General features: G+C 39.9%; 1 protein-coding gene across 1 annotated transcript in view; it reads right to left on the bottom strand.

The window, feature by feature from the left end:
- LOC122220629 overlaps positions 1 to 27,647 on the bottom strand; it is a 256,097-nt gene that overhangs the window by 15,603 nt on the left and 212,847 nt on the right. The window contains exons 14-16 of the mRNA XM_042940353.1: positions 9,838 to 10,056; positions 7,296 to 7,548; positions 1,155 to 1,318 (exon numbers count right to left, since the gene is read on the bottom strand). Coding sequence (XP_042796287.1) covers positions 1,155 to 1,318; positions 7,296 to 7,548; positions 9,838 to 10,056 — 636 coding nt within the window. The remainder of the gene's footprint in view (positions 1 to 1,154; positions 1,319 to 7,295; positions 7,549 to 9,837; positions 10,057 to 27,647) is intronic.

Below are 27,647 nucleotides of genomic sequence, written 5' to 3'. Positions count from 1 at the left end.
ACAGAGCCTGATGTGGGGCTCGAACCCATGAACCGTGAAATCATGACCTGAGCTGAAGTCAGACACTCAACTGACTGAGCCACCCAGGCACCCCTCCACAATATTTTCTTTATCCATTCATCTGCTGTTGAACATTTAGGTTGTTTTTCTATCTTGGCAATTGTGGATAATGCTGCAATGAACATGGGAGTGCTAATATCTCTTTGAGATCCTGATTGTATTTCTTTTGGATAAATCTCTAGAAGTGGAGTTGCTGGATTATGTTACAAAGATACAGTAATTAAGACAGTGTGGTGATGGCATAAATACAGACATTTAGACCAATAGAACAGACTAAAGATCCCAGAAATAAATCCACGCATATACAGTCAACCAATCTTCAACAAGGATGCCAAGAATATACAGTGGGTAATGGATGATCTTTTCAACAAATGGTGCTGTGAAAACTGGATATCCATATGCAAATGGATATCCAGCTTCATGACATTGTATTTGACAACGATTACACGGATATGAAAATAGCTTTTGAAAATACAGGCAACTAAGGCAAAATTGAGTAAGTGGGACTATTTCCAACTCGAAAGCTTCTACACAACAAAGGACACCATCAACAGAGTGAAATGTGTTCCTAGCCCTTTTCACGCTGCCTCAAATTTGTTGCTTCTCTCATCTTTTTCATTCACATACATTGCTTGCCAAATGAGCAAACTGGAAAGCCAGACCCTATGACATTCAGGATAAAAGCTGCAGGGTGATTCTTCTATTGGTGATTCTGGCGGGGGCAGGAAGAATGGAAAGAGAGTGGGTTGGGAGGAGGAGAAAAAAAGAATTTTACATGAGCTGCCCAAGAAACTTACCAGAATATTTTGGGTATCACGGGATTACTCCTTGTTTCTTGTTGGCCCCTAGTTGGAAGCACTAAGTATAATGATTTGCAGAAAAATGTGATCTCTCCATTATGGAGAAATTTTCCCCCAAAAGTCAATTAATTTCTCAGCTGATTTTCATGACAGTTGCTACAAACAACCAAGGACATTTCTATCTTAGATGGGTAGATGTGATTCTAACTTCTCTTCTTCAACCACAGTCTCACAGCCTGACTGCAGAACAAGACTGAACACTCTAAAGACCCAAAAAAGATTGAAGCACCTTACCTGAGACAGTACAAATACAAAATCAAAGAAGAAATGATGAACAGGAGGATGTAAATTAGCACTGTGAGCATGACACCGAGAATTCCCGACTGCATGGTTCTTACAAACACCCAGTACAGCTTTGCTGCGTCAGCTACGGGAGTCTCCCCATTCTGTGTAAGCCGCTGAGGGAAAAAAATACAAATTAAAAAAAAAAAATTAGGATGGAAACACTGATCATCAAGCGAGATTAATTTTATACACAAAAACCATATGATACCACAATTTGTTTTTAAATTGAATTTTCAGGGTAGTAAAGACCACCAGATCTTCAGCTGTAAAGGAAAAGAAAACCCCTTGGCTTGCATGGCTGGTTTGCTAGGTTTTTTTTTTTCTCCTCGTTTTCCCTATAAGCTTTTAAATGTGTACACTCTACATGCAATTCATAAAGTGAAAGCCATATATTATTTATGTACTATTAACTTCTGAATTTAATGAGCACAAGATATGAAGAAATTAAATATGATGGTGGAAAGATCCCTTTCTCTCTGAAGCAGATTTGAAAGGAATTTAATTTGTGCTATGCATAAAATAGATGGCTTATTTTAGAAACTTATAAAAAAGTTATCAGGCTATTTAATGTGAGCTTGGAAACCAAAGTTTACATTAGGTCAATTTAACAATAAGTCCTTATTAGAGACAAGGAAAAGCATATCCTCTACTGAGTTTGAAATAAATACAAGGCAATGAGGTCTTTAAAAACAATATTAAATGTTGAGGACCTAGAACATTGTCATTTGACATCTTTGACCTTTGAGTTTTATAAAACATAAATGTTCTGTAATTATGACTCTGATATCAGGTGGAAGTAATATGCAATATAAATGTAAATAAGGTATGTTTTCTTCAATGTAAGAAAGGAGGAAGAATTTCTTCACTTTTGAAACAGGAAACTATGTAAGTATAGCTTAAAAGGGCATGTTCAAAACTAATCCATATCACATATGTATAGATAAAATCAGAAGCCTAGAGAGGTTAATCTGTATTTTCCCTTTACCAAAGTATCCTTTAACATGTGGGCAATGACTAGAAGTCAGATCTTCTGACTCCCAACTGTCTCTTCTTTCACTGTCACGCCAAAACTTTGATTTTTATATTCTGTACTTCTCACTCAGTCTACCTTGCAGAACACAGAACCGTCATTTGGACTTTAGGCAGAAGATCTGTAAGTGTTGCCGTATACCTCTCCTCTTCTAGATCTTATCTTTCTACTATTTCTTAAAGGAAGAGAAATAGACGCAGTATTCCCTGCTGAAAAACAAACAAACAAAAATATATTGGCATATATTTGATGCCAATAACATAATCTAATCAATAGATGTTGATCACTCGTTTGATCCACACACATTGTTGTGAATGCCCATCATGTGTCACTAAGCTCTGGAGGTAAGACAGTGAATAAAATTGGACGAAAGCCCTGTTTTTGGAGCTTACTTTTAAGTTGGGGGTTGGGGAGAGGGGAAGGAAGTGATAGTAAGCATGTAAGTAAGATTAAGTGATACATATGGCATATAAGAAGATAGAATCTCGAAGAAAAACGTAAAGAAGAAAAAAAGTGTAGGAGGGATGGGGGTGTATTATTAAATACTGCAATCAGAAAAGGTGCCATTTGAACAAAGATTTAAAGGATATAAGGGGGGGCGCCTGGGTGGTTCAGTTGGTTAGGCGACCGACTTCGGCTCAGGTCATGATCTCACAGTTTGTGAGTTCGAGCCCCGCATCAGGTTCTGTACTTACAGCTCAGAGCCTGGAGCCTGCTTTGGATTCTGTGTCTCTCCCTCTCTCTGTCCCCTCCCCTGCTCACACTCTGTGCCTCTCTGTCTCTCAGTAATAAATAAACATTAAAAAAATTAAAAAAAAATAAAAATAAAAAAAATAAAGGATATAAAGGAATGATGATAGGCCTACCAGAAGGCACTCAGAACACACTGCCCATACTTCCTCTTTGTGTGTGATTCTCCAGTTAGGTTGTAAGTTCCTGCCTGGATCACTGGGGCCACGGCTGTTCTACCTGATGTTGTATACACAGCGTAAGTCGTATCACTTCATTACAATCTTTATCCTCATTCTTTTCATCTTTGATGTGTGGTGCCTTACATTTTTCAAAGTGTATTTTCAGCTGGCTGTCCCAACAATACTGTGAAACGAGTATGGTAGGTGTCGCTATTTGTAGGTGTTACTACTTTTTTTGTGATACATATGAAGAAGTTGAAGACTGAAGAGGTTAACTGACTTATCCAACGTCATCTGGCTGACAAATGGCAGAGCTGGGACCAGAACCCAATTTCCCCTTGGAAATCGCTCTATTACCATGCTCTTCCTATGACACCATGATCATTTCTGATGGATTTTCAAGAATGATTGGCTGAATGAAGACACTTGTATTCTGCCTTTTGTTTGATCTTGGTTCTTATGTGCTATTCTTTTCTCACTATCTATACGGAGGGCAGAAACAACTTCAAACTTATTCTGTTTCTTTTAAAATCCTGCGCAGAGAGGGACACCTGGGTGGCTCAGTCGGTTAAGCATCTGACTCTTGGTTTCGGCTCAGGTCAGGATCTCACGGTTTTGTGAGTTCCAGCCCTGTGGTGGGCTCTGCATTGGCAACTTGGAGCTTGCTTGGGATTCTCTCTCCCTCCCTTTCTCTCCCTCTGCCCTTTCCCCTCCACCCCCACATAAATGAATAAACTTAAAAGAAAAAGAAAATCCCGGGCAGAGATTATATAGTCAATAAATACATGCTGATCAATTAAAACATTCAATACCAAATGCTTCCTCTACTTTTTATCTAGATTGGGGCTTAGGCACGAAAAGAATTTATGAACTCAGTGGAACTGTTGTATCATCAGTGGGGGTCTGGGAATTCATTGTCAACTTCTGAACCAGCAAACTGAGAGACTAACAAAATGTTATTAGCACCATCAACAGCCACTCAATGCCTCAGCCTCAAACCATTGCATCTGCCACATCTCCTTTTAGATTGCCATAAAAAAAATTGATCCAGAACAAAACCTATCAAGAAAATAAGGTAGCCTCTCTTGGCGGGCCTACCAGGATCCAATACAAGTGATCCCTGGGCTTATCTGCTAAAAAGAAGGGCTCAAAGAACTGGAAGTATGAACTGAGACAACTCCAGTCTCATGAGTGACATTCAGTCTGTGATAACTATGAAGGCATGTGGAACAGTAGTTCTCTAAATTTAATGAGCATGAGAATCATCTGGAAGACTTGTTAAAACACAGTAACCCCTTCTCAGAGGCTGGGCTCCTTCCCAGACTTTCTGACTCCACAGACTTGGTGCAGGGCCTGAGATTTTACATTTCAATTTGCACTGCAGTTAAGTTCCCTGGTAAAACTGATGCCATTGGTCCAGTGACCCCTTTTTGTGAACCACTGCTTTAGAGAAGCACCTCGAAAACTTGGTGCGCTGTTCCATCACCGGAGAGCTTGTTTTCTGGTTTTTTGTTTGTTTGTTTAAAAATTTCTTTAACGTATATTTATTTTTGAGAGCGAGAAAAAGCGCGAACAGAAGAGGGGCAGAGAGAGAGAGAGGGAGACACAGAATCCGAAGCAGGCTCCAGGCTCTGAGCTGTCAGCACAGAGCCCGACGCGGGGCTCGAACCCATGAAGCATGAGATCATGACCTGAGCCGAAGTCGGACGCTCAACCGACTGAGCCACCCAGGCGCCCCTGGAGAGCATGTTAAAAAGTGTATTTAGATTTAATTATTGGGAGTGTCCATGTGTAGACTCCAGTGCTGCTGCTCTGTGGGTTACATGCAGCTTTAAACTTTTTTTTTTTCTTAAGACAGAAAAATTAGATGTCATCTGCAATGAAGCGTGATGGATTCTAATTGGAGAATCAATAATTGTGCAGATGGGGAACGAGCCTTCAGCTTTTCTTTCCAAGTGGAGAAGGATATGGGTGCCATACTCATCTATTAGAGTCGAAGTCAGCTTCCATCGGGTTACAGACCTCTGAACTGGTTCTGAGATGGCCCTGCTGGAGGCTACTTTCCTATAGATTACATCAGAGGCCCCAGAGTATATTAAGACTGCTCGTTGTGTCAGCTGCCTTTGATACAGTGGACCCTTCAGCTATTAATCTCTCTAGAGGACTCGACTGGAATACAGAAAGCCATTCCGAGAGGGCTGCAGACATTCTGTACGAGGAGATCTCAGAAGATCATAGACATAGCCGCTCATCCTCTCCAAATGGCTTCACGTGTGGTGTCGCGGATCACACCGGCGCCCCATCTGCTCAATACGCACCTCAGGCCTCTGGAAGGCATTCTGAGATGCCATGGAACATGATGCTACCAGAATGTCCACAGCATGTTTCTCTACACTTCCTGCTCAACCAACCTTGAGGGCGTGGTCTCGTCCTCTCTCACCTGGGGTCTGAGGAAAGTGGGAATGTGGACAAAGTCCAACTGGCTCCAGCTCAATCCACTCAGAATCAGAAATGCGGCCAACGATCAGGGTGGAAACACTTAGAGATGGGGTTGAAAACACAACCTCTACGGACCTGTCATCAAGGTGTTAGACGGTATTGAGGCTTAAGAGGGTAGTTGCAGGTTTGAACGTGGAAACAATCGGGCCTTCCAAACACTGATCAACTGTCCTTGGTCTGTGGCTCTTCCCGGAATCCTCAGCAGTGGGACCAGAAACTAGATACATTGGTAGGTTCAATGTGCATTGATTTTAATTCATTTTAATAATGTTAAATGATCTACATGGTCGCAGGGTCAACTACTGCACTTATCTGCAGGTTCTAAGCCTTTCTAGCAGAGGTCATTCTAATGCAAAATACGCAGGCAGAATGCCCACACAAAGCCTAACAACCCATTAAGGGACTCAGTGCACCTAGGTCCCGGTCTTGTTGAGAACAACCCAGGAACCCAGAAGAAGTGAAAGCCCCACCTAGCAAACAAAGGAAAGGGAGAGAGGCCTTCTCAGTAAAACATCCGGCACCCTGTCTGGCCCATGGGGCCAACATCTCTGGTGTCGCCTAGGAATCTGTTAAAATGCAGAATCCCACACTCCAGCTGCCGAATCAGAATTTGCATTTAATAAGACCCCCAAGTGATGCAAGCCCAGGATCCTTGAGAAAACCTGCTGCAGCATTGTGCGACCTGAGAGACAGAAGTAAAACCGTGACTGGCTTTGCCCATCCTAGCTGTCTACCACAGCACCCAGGACACTATCTTCACGATGCAGTTTGAACACCAATTTGGTCTTTAGTTCTAAAAGCACATTTCAAACACTTAACAAGTAGAGTCCATCAAAATGCCCCACCTCTTTGATCTGCTTGGCACAATGAATACAGTCTCGACCTATGTAAACCCATCGGGAAACCTTCCTTTTTCTTCCTGATAGGAGAAATATACCCATTGTAGAATATTATTCGATAAAGTAAGATAATTTTTAAATGAATATTTGATCATATTGATTTATTTATAGTATCCGTTCGCTCTCTTGCTTGGGGTTATATTTCATAGCCAGATCTACAATACAAAAATTTAGTTAAAATTCAGATTTCCTTTCCTTTTATTAGCATCACAAAAGTCAAAATAAATGCCTATGGACGAAGGCTTTATATTTTATTTATTACCTAGAATTGTCTAAAAAGCTCTTCTTCTTCTTGAGTGTGTTTATTACAGAAGAGTCGTTGATCACAAAGCAAATAAATAATCTAACCAATTGAAGGAACCACTGTATGATTACTTTTTAAATAAAGTTTGGCAGTGAAAATCCTTACTACTAAAAAGTAAGTTACCAACAAAAAGTTACAAATAAGACTTTGCTGTAATAGGGTTTTTTTTTTTTTTTTTTTTTGAAAATGTACCAAAATTAGTTTGGATCTGATCTCCAACGTTATTTCTTGCTTATTTTGCAAATGTTCATTTAAGATGCTAAAAACACGTCAATGGATAATAATAGACATCCAGAATTTTTTATGATGTGGAAAGCTTAATAACTTCAATTTAAGATACATAGTGAATTGCTTATGATTCTTGAAACCTCTCATGTCAGCTGATTCATGCACTGAAGCTAAATTCTATGTCAAGAACTCATATCCCAATTATTTTACTTGACTTACCCCGAGGACAGTATCCACTATAAACACGGCCAATGGGTCTAGAACTGTCCATAGTCCCATGGTAATGATTAATTTTGACAAGACATCAGGGCAGGAGGCAAACAGTAGCTGACAGCCCCATCTGATCAGAACCAAAGGAAGTATCATTGCATTCAGCATTAAAGGACCCACCACAACTACGAGCAACTCTTCTTTGATGGCAAGTGAGGAAGATGGGTAGCAAAGCTCAACCGTGAAAGGGGAAAACTGGAATCTGCAGGAGAACAAAGCAAACACACACATGTAAACAAAAGAAATTATACAAGATGCCAGGCACACAAAATAATTTTTAAATGACACATTTTCTTTTTTTTAATATACAAACAATGACACTTAATACTACCCCCAAATCGGGTGTTAGGAAACTTCACCTTTCCCTACCCCAAAGTACCACCCCAACAGTTCACTTTCCAGTAAAAGGCTATTTCTAGCTTGTCCGTGGCTCTTGTATCATAGGCAACAATAGAAAGAATATCAATTCTATCCACTGAGCAGAGCATTCTATATTCTATAAAAACTGCCCTGCGAGTAACACATACTGACAGGTAGGCTATTTGAAATGCAAAATATATCAGTGTACCTAGCCATGGGTCAACCTCCGATAGGGACCAGAAATACAAATCAGTCTAATAACTCTTCTGAGCTTTAGCATACGTGATTAGTTTTCCTGTGACTCCTCTAGATATACCCTTAAATACAAAACAACGCTGCTCTACTAACAACAAAAATAGGGCATCTCTTAGTTGTTCTAAAAGGGACAGTGTGACACAACCTAAAAACCTAAGGGTTGAAACCAAGGCAGGCCCAGTACAGACTGACCCAGGCCTTGGCACCTTTTTTCCATGCAAAGTGAGACTTCACTGTGCTCTAAATTTTCCCTCCCCTGCATTTCAGCCTTTGTAATTCTGCTTGTGTATCCTACTTAGCAGCTCTCTACTAAAAAGAGTTCTTCATTTTATCTACTCCCTGACCTTTGCTTTGACGGAAGCTTTATGCTTCCTTCCTATGCAGTTGTGAATATCAAATGAAGCAATGTGCATAGATTTCTTAGCAGAGGGCCCAACATAGAGTCAGAGCAGGAGAAATGCTCATGGTGGCTGTAGTTATTGTCTTGTCTCACAACTACAGTTGGATGTAGAGCTAATTCAGGATTCGAGCCTACAGATCTAGACAAAATATCCTATCATATCTTGGGTCTTCTGATGCTTAAGAAATCAGATCAACTAGGCTGCCCAGATATTTTTCTCACAGTCCCATTTTACTAGCAGCCAATAAAGATAAAGCTATTTTTTTTTAATTGAAGAAGTAAAAGAGCCGTTAGCAAAAAGCAACTAGCTCGAGCATACAACATTTGTCCCTTCTGCTTTGGAAGCCCTCACACGGAAGAAAGGGAAAAAGGGAGAGAGGGGAAAAAAAAAGAGAAGAAAGGAAGAAAAATAATAGCTAGGTAAAAATTCTCCTGTGAAGCTACAGTAATTTATTATATGTAAATGTGCATATTCTAGAGCATTCATGTATTTGTGACTTAATTTCAAAACATGACAAAAAACCACATGTGTGTGTATATAGTATACACACACATTCTTTTTCATAGTGTCTTAAAGTTGTATGCAGTCCTCTTAGTTGAAAATATACACATATCTTAAAAAAAATTAAAAAAAAAAAAGGGGCGCCTGAGTGGCTCCGTCGGTTAAGCATCCAACTTCGGCTCAGGTCATGATCTCGCGTTTGTGGGTTCGAGCCCCGCGTTGGGCTCTGTTCTGACAGCTCAGAGCCTGGAGCCTGCTTCAGATACTGTGTCTCCCTCTCTCTTTGCCCCTGCCCTGCTCATGCAGTCTCTCTCTGTCTCTCAATAATAAATAAATGTTAAAAAAAAAAAAAGAAAGAAAATATACACACATCTTTACTTTTATCTGGAACATCTACATTTGGGAAAATGAATTTTACTTATATTGATTTCTATCTGTTTGTTTATCTATACCAGCTATGGAATCATGTTTATGGAGAGATAACCTGTAAAGTATCATCTTTTTCCAGGGTATAATGGCCCGGAAAGCTGCCTGGGCTTGAGTTTGGTAATTGTTTGAATTCAATCACTTTGCAGAAGAAGCAATCTTTGCCTCTGTGCATATAGGTGATAAATCATACTTACATTACTTCTAAACTACTCTCAGCCAGAGTCACTGTGATAAAATCAAAACAGAATAAAACACTGTTGCTAAACTCCTTTTTGGATTCTGCTCAGATATTAGAACATACTTGACTCTGTTCAATTTGAAATAAATATCGATGTGCCAGTTACGTATTTGTAAATCGAGGCCCAGAAGATGAGAATGCAATAGACGTTCCTGCTCTGAGATAAAGACATTTTTTGTCTTTCCAAATCCTGGGTCTGTGCTGCATTTTAGGTCTTGCACTACATGGACGGAGAGGAGTTTTGTACTTTCATTTGGCCTATCAAGACGAAAATGCATCGCTTTAACTTTCAGGGGAAGGCACTCACTTTGTAACAGGAATTGAAATGGCCTGGAGGAAAAGCCACTGACTAAGGTAATGGAGGTAGAGCCTCAGGAACCAGAGAGATGCCATCAGTAGGATGATGTACCAGAAGCCCTGGCTTCGCCACTCAGCGAATTGAAGTTCCGAGAACGCCGACACCATCCCGAAATGAAGGTGCTTGAAGAATTCTCTAGATCCAGAACCATCAGCAACCGAGGAACACCTACAAACAAAGAAATGATGAATCCTGAGCTTCCAGGACAACCAGCGGTAAAATATTTTGAAATGATAATAAAGACATTGTGAAAGTAAAATTGAATGAGACTATTCCTGAAATACTTGGGCTCAAGTGATCTCTATTTCTTTCGGCTCTGATGGAGGATCCCCAGGGAACATGGAAAGAAGCATGCACCCAGGAATGGAAATCAAAATCACGGTGAGATATCGCCTCACACCTATTAGGACGACTACTGTCAAAAATAAAAAAAAAGTGCAGAAGAAGGAGGAGAAGAGGAGAAGGAGGCAAAGGAGGAGAAGAAGACAAAGAGGAAGAAGAGGAAAAAGAAGAAAGGAGGAAAAGAAAAAGAAGGCCATAAAATAGCAAGTGTTGATGAGGATGTGAAAAAATAGGAACTCTTGTGCCCTGTCGGTAAGAACATAAAATGGAGCCTTGCTAGGGAACACAGAATGCATGGCAGGCCCTCAAACAATGAAAATGAGAATTAACATATGATCCAGCAATACCCCTCCTGGGTAGGTAGCCAAAAGGATGCAAAGCAGAATCTCGCACATATATTTGCACACCCGTGTGCATAGCATTATTCACTACAGCCAAAAGGCAGAAGCCACCCAAGTGTCCACCCAATGAATTATTCAGCCTTAAGAAGAAAGGAAACTAGCACGTGCTGCCATGTGGCTCGATCCAGAGGACATTATGCTAAGTGAATCAAGCCAGTCACAAAGAGACAAATACCGTAGGGCTAACTTACGTGTGGGAGCTAGAATAGTCAAATTCAGAAAGATAGAAAGCAGAATGCAGTTTTCCCGGGTCTGGGGTCGGGGGCGGGGGTTGATGGTATAAAGTTTCAGTTCTGCAAGATGAGGAAATTGTGGAGATCGGCTGCATGATGATGTGAATGCACTTAGCATTGCTGAACGGTACTTCAAAATGGTGACGATGATAAATTTTTATGTTATGTGTATTTTTACAACAATACAAAATGTTAAAAGAAATATGAAAAGGAACTATTATAAAGAATAAACTTATTTTTAAAAATCTTTAAAATCTGTAATATATCCCTGCTTATCTCACCTACCCACAATGATCCTTCTTTATTAAAATGAGATTTCATTTTTGGTTATAACCTGTTAAACATTTAACTATTTCGGGGGTGCTGGGAGGCTCAGGTGGTTAAGTATCCAACTGTCGATTTCAGCTCAGGTCACGATCTCAAGGTTTGTGAGTTCCAGCCCTGCATCAGGCTCTCCACTGTCCACACAGACCTTGTTTCAGATCCTCTGTCTCCCGCTCTCTCCACCCTTCTCTGACGCTCTCAAAAAATAGTTTATTTTTTTTTAATTAAAAATATAAAGTTGACTATCTTATTTTATTTATTTTTATTTTATTTTACTTATTTTATTTTATATTCTAATATAATTTATTGTCAAATTGGCTAACATACAGTGTGTAAAGTGTGCTCTTGGTTTTGGGGGTGGATTGCCGTGGTTCATCGCTTACATACAACACCCAGTACTCTTCCCAACAAGTGCCCTCCTCAATGCCCGTCACCCATTTTTCCCTCTCTGCCGCCCGCCCCTCATCAACCCTCAGTTTGTTCTCTGTATTTAAGAGTCTCTTATGGTTTGCCTCCCTCCTTCTCTGTTTGTAACTATTTTTCCCCCTCCCCTTCCCCCATGGTCTTCTGTTAAGTTTCTCAAGTTCCACATATGAGTGAAAACATACATTATCTTTCTCTGACTGACTTATTTCACTTAGCATGACACCTTCCAGTTCCATCCATGTTGCTGCAAATGGCATGATTTCATTCTCATTGCCAAGTAGTATTCCATTGTATACATAAACCACTCTTCTTTATCCATTCATCAGTTGATGGACATGTAGGCTCTTTCCATAATTTGGCTATTGTCGAAAGCGCCGCTATAAACATTGGAGTACATGTGTCCCTTACCTATCTTATTTTAAAAATTGAAACGCTTTGTTAATATATCACTAAAACTATGGTAATGAAAATTTGAAGCTTAAAAAGTCTTTTATTCTTTAACACTATACTGACATTTTCAGTTGAAACTAAATGTAAAATAATTACATGCAAGGTGTTCTGACTTAGCTTCGGTTTCCTCTCTCTGTTTGGTATTGGGATAAAGCGATGTTTTCAAAGTTTATAAAATTAGAGCTTTTGCAGGAAAGAAGACGAAGAAGTATTTGAAAACAACTGTCAAGGCAGAACTTGTTCCCCTCCTAATCCCAAGAAAATGTGCAAGGAGTATACAGTAGGATTCCCATAGCTTATCGACTAGAAATACAAACTCTGGACTCAAATGCCCAAAGCCTCAATGTCTACATAGAATTCCTATCTATGCCTCAGTTTGTTCATATGGAAAAGGGGAGTAGTGATAGTACCCCATAAGCCAGGGTCAGTATAATGACCAAATTAACAGATGTAAAACATTTTGAACAGTGTGAATCTGCACTGTCATCACAAAAGAGTAAATACTCAATCCACGCTTTCACCCTCTTTCCCCTCTTCCAATATTTACCAGAGCTGCTTTGAAATAGGCTGGACTTCCATCAAGCCTAAGAAACATAGCAGTTGATATGATTCCTTTCATTTTAAAGAGATATAAACAGGAGATGCATATGTTACTTAACTCAAGCAGTAAATATCATCGGTATATACCATCACCAGCTTAATAAAATGTTGGTTTTGTTGAATCAGTAATTGATCTTTATAATAACTAGGTTCCAAGTTCTGTCTTGGAACCTTAGCCTGTCTGATTCTGCTCTAGAATATGTTTCTAGAATAATTTGGGAAATTCCTCAACCAAAAATGGTCCGGATTAAAAACATCTTACCAAAGAAGAAGCTAGTATGATACAAAGTAGTTCAGTAACAATGATAAAACCAAAGCAAGTCGAGGCAGCATGAGAACATAAAAGAAATGGGATTCATAGAGAGATACACAAGATTGTATATGCAAAAGCTCATCTCTCTCTGAAGACTGTTAAATACAATGATAATTGCACCATGAAAAGGAGAAGATAAATAATAGAACTAAGAGTCCTTGGGGGAACAAAGAACAAACGGACGACAACAGAAAGTAAAAAACAAAACACACAAACAAACAAAATAAACCATATTGTTCTCAGAATTCCAACCCAAGACTTTAGCCTTCTGGTCTGCACCGGACTAAGGAGGCACTGAATTTGACATCGACCGTTCCTTTGTTGTTCGGGTCTGTATTTTGCCGTGAAGATGTAGACCATCGTCTAACCCAGAACTCCGTGCAGAGTCTGTACTGAGGATGCTTTTCAATTATACAAACGAGGAACAGCTAAACAGGAAACAGGCCCCTGAGAGGTTTGGGTTTACCATTGGTAACAGAGTCCTCATAGGAGGATTCCAGAATACCTTGCTACATTTATCATCATGTGAAATGAAACCCAGAACTTTCTACCCTCCTAAAGCAAAATAGTCTGTGCCCGCTCCTCTTCAGTTAATTATTCCGTTGCTGTTTTGCCCCTTCAAAGAGAAGAGAAAATCAAATACAGATTTGGCATTGTGTTGTTTGCAAAACACCAGAAAATCTCAAATGATGCAAAACAGAAGAGACGGTAGCCTATTTGACCTTTGAAAATTTCCACTGTTCTTTTCATACCCATTGAGACAAATGACTAAGCAGTTTAAGTGTTTATTCACAGAACCCACTATAAAGTCATACTTTTGCCATGAGTTTCACTGATAAATGTTTCCCATTCACATTCAGATACACATATTGGTTTCTGGGGCATGTGAGGTAGGACAAATAATACTAAAATATCATCGTGGAGCATTTATATCTAACTCAAAATACTCAATTGCTTTGTACCTGCTTAACACACTTCAATATTTGATTTTACTTGTTCATTTAACAGTGGTAACTCGAACATCGGGAACCAAAGAATTAGGAAAAACCTGGAATCCATCATTTAGAGTTTGAACAATTACAGACTTCAGAGTTAGAAATTAATAAAGGAATTAGTTGATACCAAATGATGCCAAATAAAAAGAAGTTATCAACAAGCTTATCAGGTGAACAAAACTCATCAAGGAGAGCCTTACAGACAATTCTCTTATCACAGTGACTGTCTGTTTCTCTTAATCATTTTGAATTTGCACCTGAAATCCAAGGGTGTACCGACGGAGAATTACATCCACAACCCTCTCTCGATCCGTTGTTCCTGAAATAGATTTCATTCAAAAGAAAACTCTGCATCCATGTTTCAACATTTTCTTGAAAGTAAGCCTCTCTTTTATTCTCGTACACATTCAAGGCATAGTATAAGATGCAGGGCCATTGTACAATATCTTCATCCACATTTCCACTGTTCTCTCCTTCCCCTGTAATCTTTCTTGGTTATGTACAAAGAGTATGACCATCAAAAGGATAATAAATGGCCTCTGCCACTGGGGTGTGTAATACGTATAGTGGGAATTGATTTGTTGGTTATGAAGGAAGCCGGAGAGCACACAGATCACTGCAAAATCACATTGAGGCCAGCAACTACTCCTCGGCTCATGCAGGCGAATCCTCTATCGCTCACAGGGTGAGCTGCCAGAGGCTGAGAAGAATGGTCAGGTCATCCAGTATTCAGCTATTAAATGAAACCTATTTCTCTGAACTTCAGCCACATTTCATATGACACACATATATCCCCCTTTCCATGCCCAGTCCTTATAGAGACCCGATATCAAACAAGATTTCTATGATCCATCAGTGTAATAATAAAAAAAAAAAAAAAGACCCAAGTTGCTTTATGGGAAAAAAAAAAAAAAAAAAGCATGGAATGCATTCTTTTACATCGAACAGTGAATAGGAGTCCTTAGGGATTTGTATACAACCCAAACCCACCATTTATCAGCTGTGCATAATAATCCTTTTAAGAAGTGACTATCAATAAATGGCACTAAAATTTCCATATTCCTTTCTTCTGTATGACTAACCATACACTAAGTGTAGCACTGAAAAAAAATTAATGCTTATTTATTTTTGAGAGAGAAAGAGAACACCAGCGGGGGAGGGGCAGAGAGAGAGGGAGACCCAGAATCCAAAGCAGGTTCCAGGCATGAGTTGTCAGCACAGAGCCCCACGTGGGGCTCGAACTCAGGAGCCGTGAGATCATGACCTGAGTCAAAGTCAGATGCTGTACTGACTGAGCCACCCAGGTGCCCCATAAACATAACATTTTTAAAAATCAAGTTTGTTTGTTTGTTTTTTATTTTTTTTGTAATTCTTCTTGTGGGGGTATTTCTCATTTCTTTTTTCACTGTGCTCCATTTATCAAGTTTTTGAACATAGAACCCTCGGTGATTGTGAAGCTTTTTCTAAGACTTAATATTCAGCATTTCAGGGAATCATTCTAATGAGGGTATCAAAGAAACATGGATAGGTTATACTGTGTTAATGTTGGAGAAGGCCTCATCAGATTCCCTCAGACTTTTTCAAAAGCGGAACTAAAGCCCCAATCAGTTAAGTGATTTGCCCAACTTTATACAACGGGTAAGAGTTTTCTAGCCACTGTATCCAGACTTGCCATTAGGAGCTCTCCATCAGTTTAACAAGACAAGAAAGTGTAGCCTGCTTGAAAGAGAGACCCTTTATCAAAACCTGAGAGAAGGAAAAGGTTCTTCTTTTATGGAAGTTGGTTTAATTGGACACAACTCATTCATTCAGCAGATCGTCATTAAATAAATGTAAATGTCAGGCCCTGGGATGATGTAGTAAGCAGAATAATGGCCTCCCCCAAATATGCCCACACCCCAATCCTTGTAACCTGCAATTATGTTAAATTATATGGCAAAGGACAATTAAGGTAGTGTACAGAATTAAGTTTGCTAAGCAATTGAGTTTAAAGTAGATTATTATGGGTTATTTGGGTGAGCTCAGTGAATTCACAAGGGTCCTTAAAAAGTGAGAAGGGAAAGCAGAAGAGAGAGGGAGACAACAAGAAGGAGAACCAGAAGAATGGCAGTGTGCGAAAGACTTGTCTCAAATGTCTTGGCTTTGAAGATGGAAGAAGGGAGCCATGAGGCAAGGGATAAGACCAGCTTCTAGGAGCTGGAACAAGCAAGGAAACATTCTCCCTAGAATCCAGAAAATAAAACATGTAGTTCTGCTGGCCCTTAAGTTCAGCTCAGTGAGACCCATTTCAGACTTCTGACCTCCAGAACTGTACAATAATAAACTTGTGTTGCTTTAAGCAGCACCAAAACACTAATATAGATACAGGTTCTGGATTTTCACAGATGAGCAACATTGTCACTCACCCACATCAATTTCATTCTATTGGAAGAGACAGATCAGTGAAAAGACAAATAAAATCCAGGGACAAAATCCAGGGTGAGAAGTGTTACAGTGACATACAGAATGCTATGAGAAAACACAGGATGGACACCTATCTCCAACTGGGCCAAAGAAGGCTTCCCCCCGAGACCTATGAGGTAAAGAGGAATCAGACAAATGAGAGGAAGAAGTATATGGGAAAGCTAGGAGGGCATTCCATCACACATGTGCTGCTCAGGACAAGAGAGTTCTATTTCTAAAGCTGAATATAAGTTGCATAGGGTGGAGAAAGTCCAAGTAGGTGAAGGGGTCTGTTGGTGGAAACCCGATTAATGGATGCCATGCTGCAGAGTGTTCACTCCATCCTGGCACTCTTAGTAGCCCTTGGAGTAACTAAAGGGGAAGGAGATGGGGGGATGGCATGTTTGTGTTTTAGAAATACTGCTCTAGCTGCAGGGGGGAAATAGTTTGGGTAGGTTCAGACCAAAGGGGAGAACAGATTATGACTTAGATGATGACTGATTAGTACTGCTCAATGATGAGCACAACTGTAGACCTTTCAGAAGTATGGGCATGGGTGTTCTTTGCTATCACAATAACTTGAAGGGTGGAAAAGGCACAAAGCTTCATGAAATGTGCTTGAGAGTCTCATCTGATAAAGATTTCTCCTGACCCCTACGTTAGTTCCCGAGGGCTACTATCACCACGAATTGGGTGGTTTTAAACAACATAAATGTATTCTCTCACAGTTCTGGAGTCTAAAAGTCCTAAATCAAGGTGTTGCCAGGGCCATGCTTTCTCTGAAGTTTCCAGGGGATGGGGAGGTGGAGAAGGAAAGATTCTTCAGCTTCTGGTAGCCTCAAGCATTCCTTGCCTAGTGGCAGCAAAAATCCAATCTCTGTCTCCAGTTTTACATGGCTGTCTTTCCTTTGTTCATCTGTGTCTTCACAAATAAAGACATCAGCCATATTGGATTAAGGGCCCACTCTACTCTAGCACGATCACGTTTTAGCTTACCTTTACAGTAACCCTGTTGAGGTACTAAGTCCTACAACTTCAACACATTATTGAAGGACAACAGTTCAACTTTTAACACCCCAAATGCCAATAGCATTTGCCAACAGCAGCCCTTTTAGAGGAAAAGGGAATTAGAGGGGTGTAGGACAGGGACAAAGAGATGGATTTGAGAGACAGTTGACTAAGATGAACAGGACTTGGAGACTGTTTGAATTCGGGATCCCGAAGAAAAGAATCTAAAATTGTTCCAAAGTTTCTGGCTCAGGTAGCTCATCCAAAGAGCGGCTTGCCATATTAGAGAAAAGCATTTAGTGATGAAGAAGGGAAAATGAGGGAACAATAAGCTCATATTGACCCACATATGGAAATGCTCATGGTAAATCTATGAAAATTTGCCCAATAGTCTGTCATACTTACGGAAGTGAGGTTCAAGACATATCAGAACTGGAAAACAGTTTGATGAAGTCACCAACATGGTAATAAGCCATTAGAATGATTGAGACACATTGTCAATACCCAGTATGTGGAAATGATGTAAAAACTAAAAAATATATATACAGGTGCTTGTCCCTCAGATTAATATAAATATTCTCTTCCAATGGAATCAGCTATCACAAGCTTGAACAATATAAACTCAAGTACTCTTTGAAGATACTCTTTTCCCATATGTTGGTTTACAGCTGCAAACCCACTTAATCTAGACAAAACCCTCCTCCTTCATTCACGTCCCTGAAAAATAGTTTATGGATAAGGGTTTTTAAGGTAAGTGAGAATTTTTGGCATAGACAATAAAAACTGATACAATAAAAATATACACAGTATATAATATGTGTATACTATATTTAATTTACAGAGCCACTTTGGAAGACAGGTGTTTCTATACACATTTTACAGATGGGGAAATGAAAACTGAGAAAGTTCAAATTACTTGCTCTAGATCATACAGCTATTAGGAGACAGAACAAAACAAGCATCTAGATTTGAATTTAATGTTAGTGTGATACCACAGCTTGTGTTTCCATGACCCGTGTGGCCAAGTGCATGGGGGCCGACGGGGCTGGCAGGAAGAACGTTCACAACTCATTTACATGTACCAAGAACTTATACTGCAGCTCAGTAAAAATGCATTATGAAATTAATATTAATATATTTAGTGAGGCTTGGGGTGCATGGGCGGCTCAGTTGGTTAAGCGTCTGACTCTTGCTTTCAGCTCGGGTCATGATTTCACAGTTCATGGGTTCGAGCCCTGCATTGGGCTCTGTGCTGGCAGTGTGGAGCCTGCTTGGGATTCTCTGTCTCCCTTTCTCTCTACCCTTCCCCTGCTCACTCTCTATTTCTCTCTCTCAAAATAAATAAACATTTATCTATAGATATATATATACAGATATAGATAAATGTTTATTTATATATATACATATATAGATATATATATGTATATATGTATACATATGTATATGTATATATGTATATATATGTATATATATGTATACATCTGTATACATCTGTATATCTATATATGTATATATATATATATGTATATATATGTGTATCTATATCTATATATATATGTATAAATGTATATCTATATATAGATATATATGTATATATAAATAAACATTTATCTATATCTATATCCTATATCTACATGATATACATTATAGAGATATAGAGATAGAGATAGAGATAAAGATATAGATATTAGTGACGCTCTTCACTCAATGAAGGCAGGAACTGTCTTGTTTAGTGCCTTATCCCCAGGCCCAAGCACCATGCTGTGTACATAGTAGGTGCTTAAAAACAAGCATTTGTTAAATAAATAATTTTTTAAATGTGTCATTTTCTAAATGGTTTAAGTAAAAACTATGATCTGCTTCAGTCATTTGATCTGTCCCTTTAACTTAACCTTTCAAGATTCATATAGTCCATTCAGACAGTCCATTCATACAGTTAATTGTTCGGTGCTTAAGAAAATAAAAAACCACCATTAAAATGGTAGCTGAGAAAAGTCTCATAAATTCACAGCAGTATATTATTAAATGATTTGGCTGGTAGGGACTCTTGGGCAAGTTCTCTGTGGTAACATATTTAAAAGAAAATGAAGTAAAATACATCAAGATAAGGAAACACTTATTTGGAAAGAGATATAATTAACCCAAATGAATTATTACAGAGGGAGGGGAGCTGGAGAGGTGGGCGGAATGGGTGAAGGGAGTTCAGAGGTGTAAACTTTCAGCTATAAAATAAACAAATCATGGGGATATAACAGGTAGCACAGTGACCATAGTCAATAATATTGAAATGCATATTTGAAAGTTGTCAATTAAAAAAATGAATTGTTACAATACTATTATCATATGATGATTATTGGGTTGATATATATATATCTGATAAATGACATCAGTATCAGTTTTATTTTTAACCAAAGTTATTAAAATGCTCAAATCTGATATTGCCTTGTCATTATTTCAAATATTTGGAAAAATACCTTCACAGAAGTTCTGTGCATATACAGATTCACCAACATGTTCTGGGTAAAATTGTGCTCCATTCTTTCAACTTTTTCAAAACGTTATGAGGAGGAAAACTTCACAAGTTTATCTTGATGTTAGCATTTTTAAACTAGATCCCCCCCCCCGCCCTAAAATTGTATCTCCTTGGCCAATTTGGGTATTATACTTTTAATATAACACATTGCACTTTTACCAGATTTAATTCAATTTATAACAAATGCCTCTAATTAAGTTAAAAGATCTTTGAAAATTGCTAAATCTTCGGGGTAATATTACCACGACTGACATTGAAATAATTGATCATTCCCACTGAGGCACAAAAGTATGAATGTTCTAATGAGAAAACAGGGATTGAAGTATGTTGAAGGAGTCCAAAGAGACTCCCAAACTCTTTAGGCTGTTATTTCCAGTGACTGTCTCAGAATGGGACCGGGAGCTGGGGCAGGGACAGACGACACTCAACCCAGAGCCTAAGAAGGCAATGAAAGCAAACTTGAAACACAAAGTCACCACTTTGAGCAAAGGTGAACAAGGTCTGCTTTGCCTTCCTAAAATACTCTCATTTCAGTATGCATGGGTTTCTGTTTTACAATGTCAATTTTTGCCATTGACAACATTTTCGTGACTAGTCCGCGCCAATAAATACCGGATGTAATACTAGAATGCATCTATTTTTCCAAGAGAAAGTCACTTAGAGCCAAGAATCAGTAAATATGTAATTAGTTAGACCTAGTGGCAGAGCTCCTGACCAAACACCACCACCAGAGTGGGGAGTAGAAACAGAGTTTGGTTAAAGTGTTTATTGCAGCTTTGTGAAGGGCTTTAGGAAATCACTTACCTTTGCAGCTAATCTGTTAGTAAGAAGGAGAACACCTACCTTGCCAGTATTTGCTTGGCCTAATGAGTTAAAAATGTGTACAAAACGCTTCCAACGTGAAAATCGCTAAATACTTTATGCATAATGGAAGCTTCATTAATGGCTGGAACAATAACGTAAAATCAGCTTTGCAAACAGTCACATTAATGAACTGCATGATAATGCATAAGCAGGGCAGCATAAGAAAAAAGATACTTCACAGCTTAGCCATAAGAATATCAGGAGGCTTCACAATTTATCGGGCTATATATAGATGCAGATTGGAGAGAGGCAGATCCGTATACAGGCTGACAGCACAGAACCCATTTTAAGTCTTTGTTCTTCTGTTTACTAGTCTGATGATATTTTGTGGGTTATCTAATCTCTGGGCCTCAGAAACTTCGTCTAATATGGGGGTTTGGAATGTCTCCCTTTTTGAGTTCTGAGGATTAAATGAGAGAAGATGTCAGATTTCCAGGAAGGTGCTTGCCACTTTTAGAGAGGGATTATTTTATAATACAAAGCTGGAACGTCACTCAAGACCAAGAAAGCCATTTCACAAAATTGACTTCTTTTTTTTTTTTTTTTATTTTTTAATATATGAAATTTACTGTCAAATTGGTTTCCATACAACACCCAGTGCTCATCCCAAAAGGTGCCCTCCTCAATACCCATCACCCACCCTGCCCTCCCTCCCACCCTGCCCTCCCTCCCACCCCCCATCAACCCTCAGTTTGTTCTCAGTTTTTAACAGTCTCTAATGCTTTGGCTCTCTCCCACTCTAACCTCTTTTTTTTTTTTTTTTTTTCCTTCCCCTCCCCCATGGGTTTCTGTTATGTTTCTCAGGATCCACATAAGAGTGAAACCATATGGTATCTGTCTTTCTCTGTATGGCTTATTTCACTTAGCATCACACTCTCCAGTTCCATCCATGTTGCTACAAAAGGCCATATTTCATTTTTTCTCATTGCCACGTAGTATTCCATTGTGTATATAAACCACAATTTCTTTATCCATTCATCAGTTGATGGACATTTAGGCTCTTTCCATAATTTGGCTATTGTTGAGAGTGCCGCTATAAACATTGGGGTACAGGTGCCCCTATGCATCAGTACTCCTGTATCCCTTGGATAAATTCCTAGCAGTGCTATTGCTGGGTCATAGGGTAGGTCTATTTTTAATTTTCTGAGGAACCTCCACACTGCTTTCCAGAGCGGCTGCACCAATTTGCATTCCCACCAACAGTGCAAGAGAGTTCCTGTTTCTCCACATCCTCTCCAGCATCTATAGTCTCCTGATTTCTTCATTTTGGCCACTCTGACTGGCGTGAGGTGGTATCTGAGTGTGGTTTTGATTTGTATTTCCCTGATAAGGAGCGACGTTGAACATCTTTTCATGTGCCTGTTGGCCATCCGGATGTCTTCTTTAGAGAAGTGTCTATTCATGTTTTCTGCCCATTTCTTCACTGGGTTATTTGTTTTTCGGGTGTGGAGTTTGATGAGCTCTTTATAGATTTTGGATACTAGCCCTTTGTCCGATGTGTCATTTGCAAATATCTTTTCCCATTCCGTTGGTTGCCTTTTAGTTTTGTTGGTTGTTTCCTTTGCTGTGCAGAAGCTTTTTATCTTCATAAGGTCCCAGTAATTCACTTTTGCTTTTAATTCCCTTGCCTTTGGGGATGTGCCGAGTAAGAGATTGCTACGGCTGAGGTCAGAGAGGTCTTTTCCTGCTTTCTCCTCTAAGGTTTTGATGGTTTCCTGTCTCACATTCAGGTCCTTTATCCATTTTGAGTTTATTTTTGTGAATGGTGTGAGAAAGTGGTCTAGTTTCAACCTTCTGCATGTTGCTGTCCAGTTCTCCCAGCACCATTTGTTAAAGAGACTGTCTTTTTTCCATTGGATGTTCTTTCCTGCTTTGTCAAAGATGAGTTGGCCATACGTTTGTGGGTCTAGTTCTGGGGTTTCTATTCTATTCCATTGGTCTATGTGTCTGTTTTTATGCCAATACCATGCTGTCTTGATGATGACAGCTTTGTAGTAGAGGCTAAAGTCTGGGATTGTGATGCCTCCTGCTTTGGTCTTCTTCTTCAAAATTACTTTGGCTATTCGGGGCCTTTTGTGGTTCCATATGAATTTTAGGATTGCTTGTTCTAGTATCGAGAAGAATGCTGGTGCAATTTTGATTGGGATTGCATTGAATGTGTAGATAGCTTTGGGTAGTATTGACATTTTGACAATATTTATTCTTCCAATCCATGAGCAGGGAATGTCTTTCCATTTCTTTATATCTTCTTCCATTACCTGCATAAGCTTTCTATAGTTTTCAGCATACAGATCTTTTACATCTTTGGTTAGATTTATTCCTAGGTATTTTATGCTTCTTGGTGCAATTGTGAATGGGATCAGTTTCTTCATTTGTCTTTCTGTTGCTTCATTGTTAGTGTATAAGAATGCAACTGATTTCTGTACATTGATTTTGTATCCTGCAACTTTGCTGAATTCATGTATCAGTTCTAGCAGACTTTTGGTGGAGTCTATCGGATTTTCCATGTATAATATCATGTCATCTGCAAAAAGCGAAAGCTTGACTTCATCTTTGCCAATTTTGATGCCTTTGATTTCCTTTTGTTGTCTGATTGCTGATGCTAGAACTTCCAGCACTATATTAAACAGCAGCGGTGACAGTGGGCATCCCTGTCGTGTTCCTGATCTCAGGGAAAAAGCTCTCAGTTTTTCCCCGTTGAGGATGATGTTAGCTGTGGGCTTTTCATAAATGGCCTTTATGATCTTTAAGTATGTTCCTTCTATCCCGACTTTCTCAAGGGTTTTTATTAAGAAAGGGTGCTGGATTTTGTCAAAGGCCTTTTCTGCATCGATTGACAGGATCATATGGTTCTTCTCTTTTTTTTTGTTAATGTGATGTATCACGTTGATCGATTTGCGAATGTTGAACCAGCCCTGCATCCCAGGAATGAATCCCACTTGATCATGGTGAATAATTCTTTTTATATGCTGTTGAATTCGATTTGCTAGTATCTTATTAAGAATTTTTGCATCCGTATTCATCAGGGATATTGGCCTGTAGTTCTCTTTTTTTACTGGGTCTCTGTCTGGTTTAGGAATCAAAGTAATACTGGCTTCATAGAATGAGTCTGGAAGTTTTCCTTCCCTTTCTATTTCTTGGAATAGCTTGAGAAGGATAGGTATTATCTCTGCTTTAAATGTCTGGTAGAACTCCCCTGGGAAGCCATCTGGTCCTGGACTCTTATTTGTTGGGAGATTTTTGATAACCGATTCAATTTCTTCGCTGGTTATGGGTCTGTTCAAGCTTTCTATTTCCTCCTGATTGAGTTTTGGAAGAGTGTGGGTGTTTAGAAATTTGTCCATTTCTTCCAGGTTGTCCAATTTGCTGGCATATAATTTTTCATAGTATTCCCTGATAATTGTTTGTATCTCTGAGGGATTGGTTGTAATCATTCCATTTTCATTCATGATTTTATCTATTTGGGTCATCTCCCTTTTCTTTTTGAGAAGCCTGGCTAGAGGTTTGTCAATTTTGTTTATTTTTTCAAAAAACCAACTCTTGGTTTCGTTGATCTGCTCTACAGTTTTTTTAGATTCTATGTTGTTTATTTCTGCTCTGATCTTTATTATTTCTCTTCTTCTGCTGGGTTTAGGCTGCCTTTGCTGTTCTGCTTCTATTTCCTTTAGGTGTGCTGTTAGATTTTGTATTTGGGATTTTTCTTGTTTCTTGAGATAGGCCTGGATTGCAATGTATTTTCCTCTCAGGACTGCCTTCGCTGCATCCCAAAGCGTTTGGATTGTTGTATTTTCATTTTCGTTTGTTTCCATATATATTTTAATTTCTTCTCTAATTGCCTGGTTGACCCACTCATTCGTTAGTAGGGTGTTCTTTAACCTCCATGCTTTTGGAGGTTTTCCAGACTTTTTCCTGTGGTTGATTTCAAGCTTCATAGCATTGTGGTCTGAAAGTATGCATGGTATAATTTCAATTCTTGTAAACTTATGAAGGGCTGTTTTGTGACCCAGTATATGATCTATCTTGGAGAATGTTCCATGTGCACTCAAGAAGAAAGTATATTCTGTTGCTTTGGGATGCAGAGTTCTAAATATATCTGTCAAGTCCATCTGATCCAATGTATCATTCAGGGCCCTTGTTTCTTTATTGACCGTGTGTCTAGATGATCTATCCATTTCTGTAAGTGGGGTGTTAAAGTCCCCTGCAATGACCACATTCTTATCAATAAGGTTGCTTATGTTTATGAGTAATTGTTTTATATATCTGGGGGCTCGGGTATTTGGCACATAGACATTTATAATAGTTAGCTCTTCCTGGTGGATAGACCCTGTGATTATTATATAATGCCCTTCTTCATCTCTTGTTACAGCCTTTAATTTAAAGTCTAGTTTGTCTGATATAAGTATGGCTACTCCAGCTTTCTTTTGGCTTCCAGGAGCATGATAGATAGTTCTCCATCCCCTCACTCTCAATCTAAAGGTGTCCTCAGATCTAAAATGAGTCTCTTGTAGACAGCAAATAGATGGGTCTTGTTTTTTTATCCATTCTGATACCCTATGTCTTTTAGTTGGCGCATTTAATCCATTTACATTCAGTGTTATTATAGAAAGATATGGGTTTAGAGTCATTGTGATGTCTGTATGTTTTATGCTTGTAGTGATGTCTCTGGTACTTTGTCTCACAGGATCCCCCTTAGGATCTCTTGTAGGGCTGGTTTCGTGGTGACAAATTCCTTCAGTTTTTGTTTGTTTGGGAAGACCTTTATCTCTCCTTCTATTCTAAATGACAGACTTGCTGGATAAAGGATTCTCGGCTGCATATTTTTGCTGTTTAGCACACTGTAGATATCGTGCCAAGCCTTTCTGGCCTGCCAAGTTTCAAAGGAGAGATCAGTCACGAGTCTTATAGGTCTCCCTTTATATGTGAGGGCACGTTTATCCCTTGCTGCTTTCAGAATTTTCTCTTTATCCTTGTATTTTGCCAGTTTCACTATGATATGTCGTGCAGAAGATCGATTCAAGTTACGTCTGAAGGGAGTTCTCTGTGCCTCTTGGATTTCAATGCCTTTTTCCTTCCCCAGTTCAGGGAAGTTCTCAGCTATAATTTGTTCAAGTACCCCTTCAGCACCCTTCCCTCTCTCTTCCTCCTCTGGGATACCAATTATGCGTATATTATTTTTTTTTTAGTGTATCACTTAGTTCTCTAATTTTCCCCTCATACTCCTGGATTTTTTTATCTCTCTTTCTTTCAGCTTCCTCTTTCTCCATAACTTTATCTTCTAGTTCACCTATTCTCTCCTCTGCCTCTTCAAGCCGAGCCATCGTGGATTCCATTTTGTTTTGCAATTCGTTTAAAGCGTTTTTCAACTCCTCGTGACTGTTCCTTAATCCCTCGATCTTTGTGGCAAGAGATTCTCTGCTGTCCTGTATACTGTTTTCAAGCCCAGCGATTAATTTTATGACTATTATTCTAAATTCACTTTCTGTTATATTATTTAAATCCTTTTTGATCAGTTCATTAGCTGTTGTTATTTCCTGGAGATTCTTCTGAGGGGAATTCTTCCGTTTGGTCATTTTGGAGAGTCCCTGGCGTGGTGAGGACCTGCAGGGCACTTCCCCTGTGCTGTGGTGTATAACTGGAGTTAGTGGGCGGGGCCGCAGTCCGACCAGATGTCTGCCCCCAGCCCACTGCTGGGGCCACAGTCAGACTGGTGTGTGCCTTCTCTTCCCCTCTCCTAGGGGCGGGATTCACTGTGGGGTGGCGTGTCCCGTCTGGGCTACTTGCACACTGCCAGGCTTGTGTTGCTGGGGATCTGGCGTATTAGCTGGGGTGGGTAGGCAAGGTGCACGGGGGCAGGAGGGGCAGGCTTAGCTCGCTTCTCCTTAGGTGATCCACTTCAGGAGGAGCCCTGTGGCAGCGGGAGGGAGTCAGATCCGCTGCCGGAGGTTTGGCTCCGCAGAAGCACAGAGTTGGGTGTTTGCGCGGAGCGAGCAAGTTCCCTGGCAGGAACTGGTTCCCTTTGGGATTTTGGCTGGGGGATGGGCGGGGGAGATGGCGCTGGCGCCTTTGTTCCCCGCCAAGCTGAGCTCTGCCGTCCGGGGGCTCAGCAGCTCTCCCTCCCTTTGTCCTCCAGCCTTCCCGCTTTCCGAGCAGAGCTGTTAACTTCTGACCTCCCAGACGCTAAGTCGCGCTTGCTGTCGGAACACAGTCTGTCCGGCCCCTCCGCTTTTGCCAGCCAGACTCGGGGGCTCTGCTTGGCCGGCGAGCCGCCCCTCCGCCCCGGCTCCCTCCCGCCAGTCCGTGGAGCGCGCACCGCCTCGCCGCCCTTCCTACCCTCTTCCGTGGGCCTCTCGTCTGCGCTTGGCTCCGGAGACTCCGTTCTGCTAATCCTCTGGCGGTTTTCTTGGTTATTTAGGCAGGTGTAGGTGGAATCTAAGTGATCGGCAGGACGCGATGTGAGCCCCGCGTCCTCCTACGCCGCCATCTTCCGGAACCCCAAAAAATTGACTTCTAATTTTGATTCCACTATTGTGCACAATGGAAAAACATTCAGGAAGAATTACGTTGTGATTCAACCAATGGCATCTCAGACATTTAAATTGAAAAGCAAAGATATATCTTTAGACCCTTTTCTTCCAAATCATAGTTTGGATAGCATGTATTAGATAAATAGTTTTTGTTTTGTTTTGTTTTGTTTTGTTTGTTTTTTGTTGTTGTTGTTTTGTTTTGTTTTGTTGCAGTAATAAGTCCATAAAGGGAAATGCAACCCAAATTATTGACAATAGCAGATAGGCTGAAAGTAGGAAAGAGAGAATATTCTTTCAGTGTGCA

This window comes from Panthera leo, chromosome B2, assembly GCF_018350215.1.
Source record: "Panthera leo isolate Ple1 chromosome B2, P.leo_Ple1_pat1.1, whole genome shotgun sequence".
NCBI lineage: Eukaryota > Metazoa > Chordata > Mammalia > Carnivora > Felidae > Panthera > Panthera leo.
Note: the sequence above shows the minus strand (reverse complement) of the source record. Positions and strands in the feature narration are given on the sequence as shown.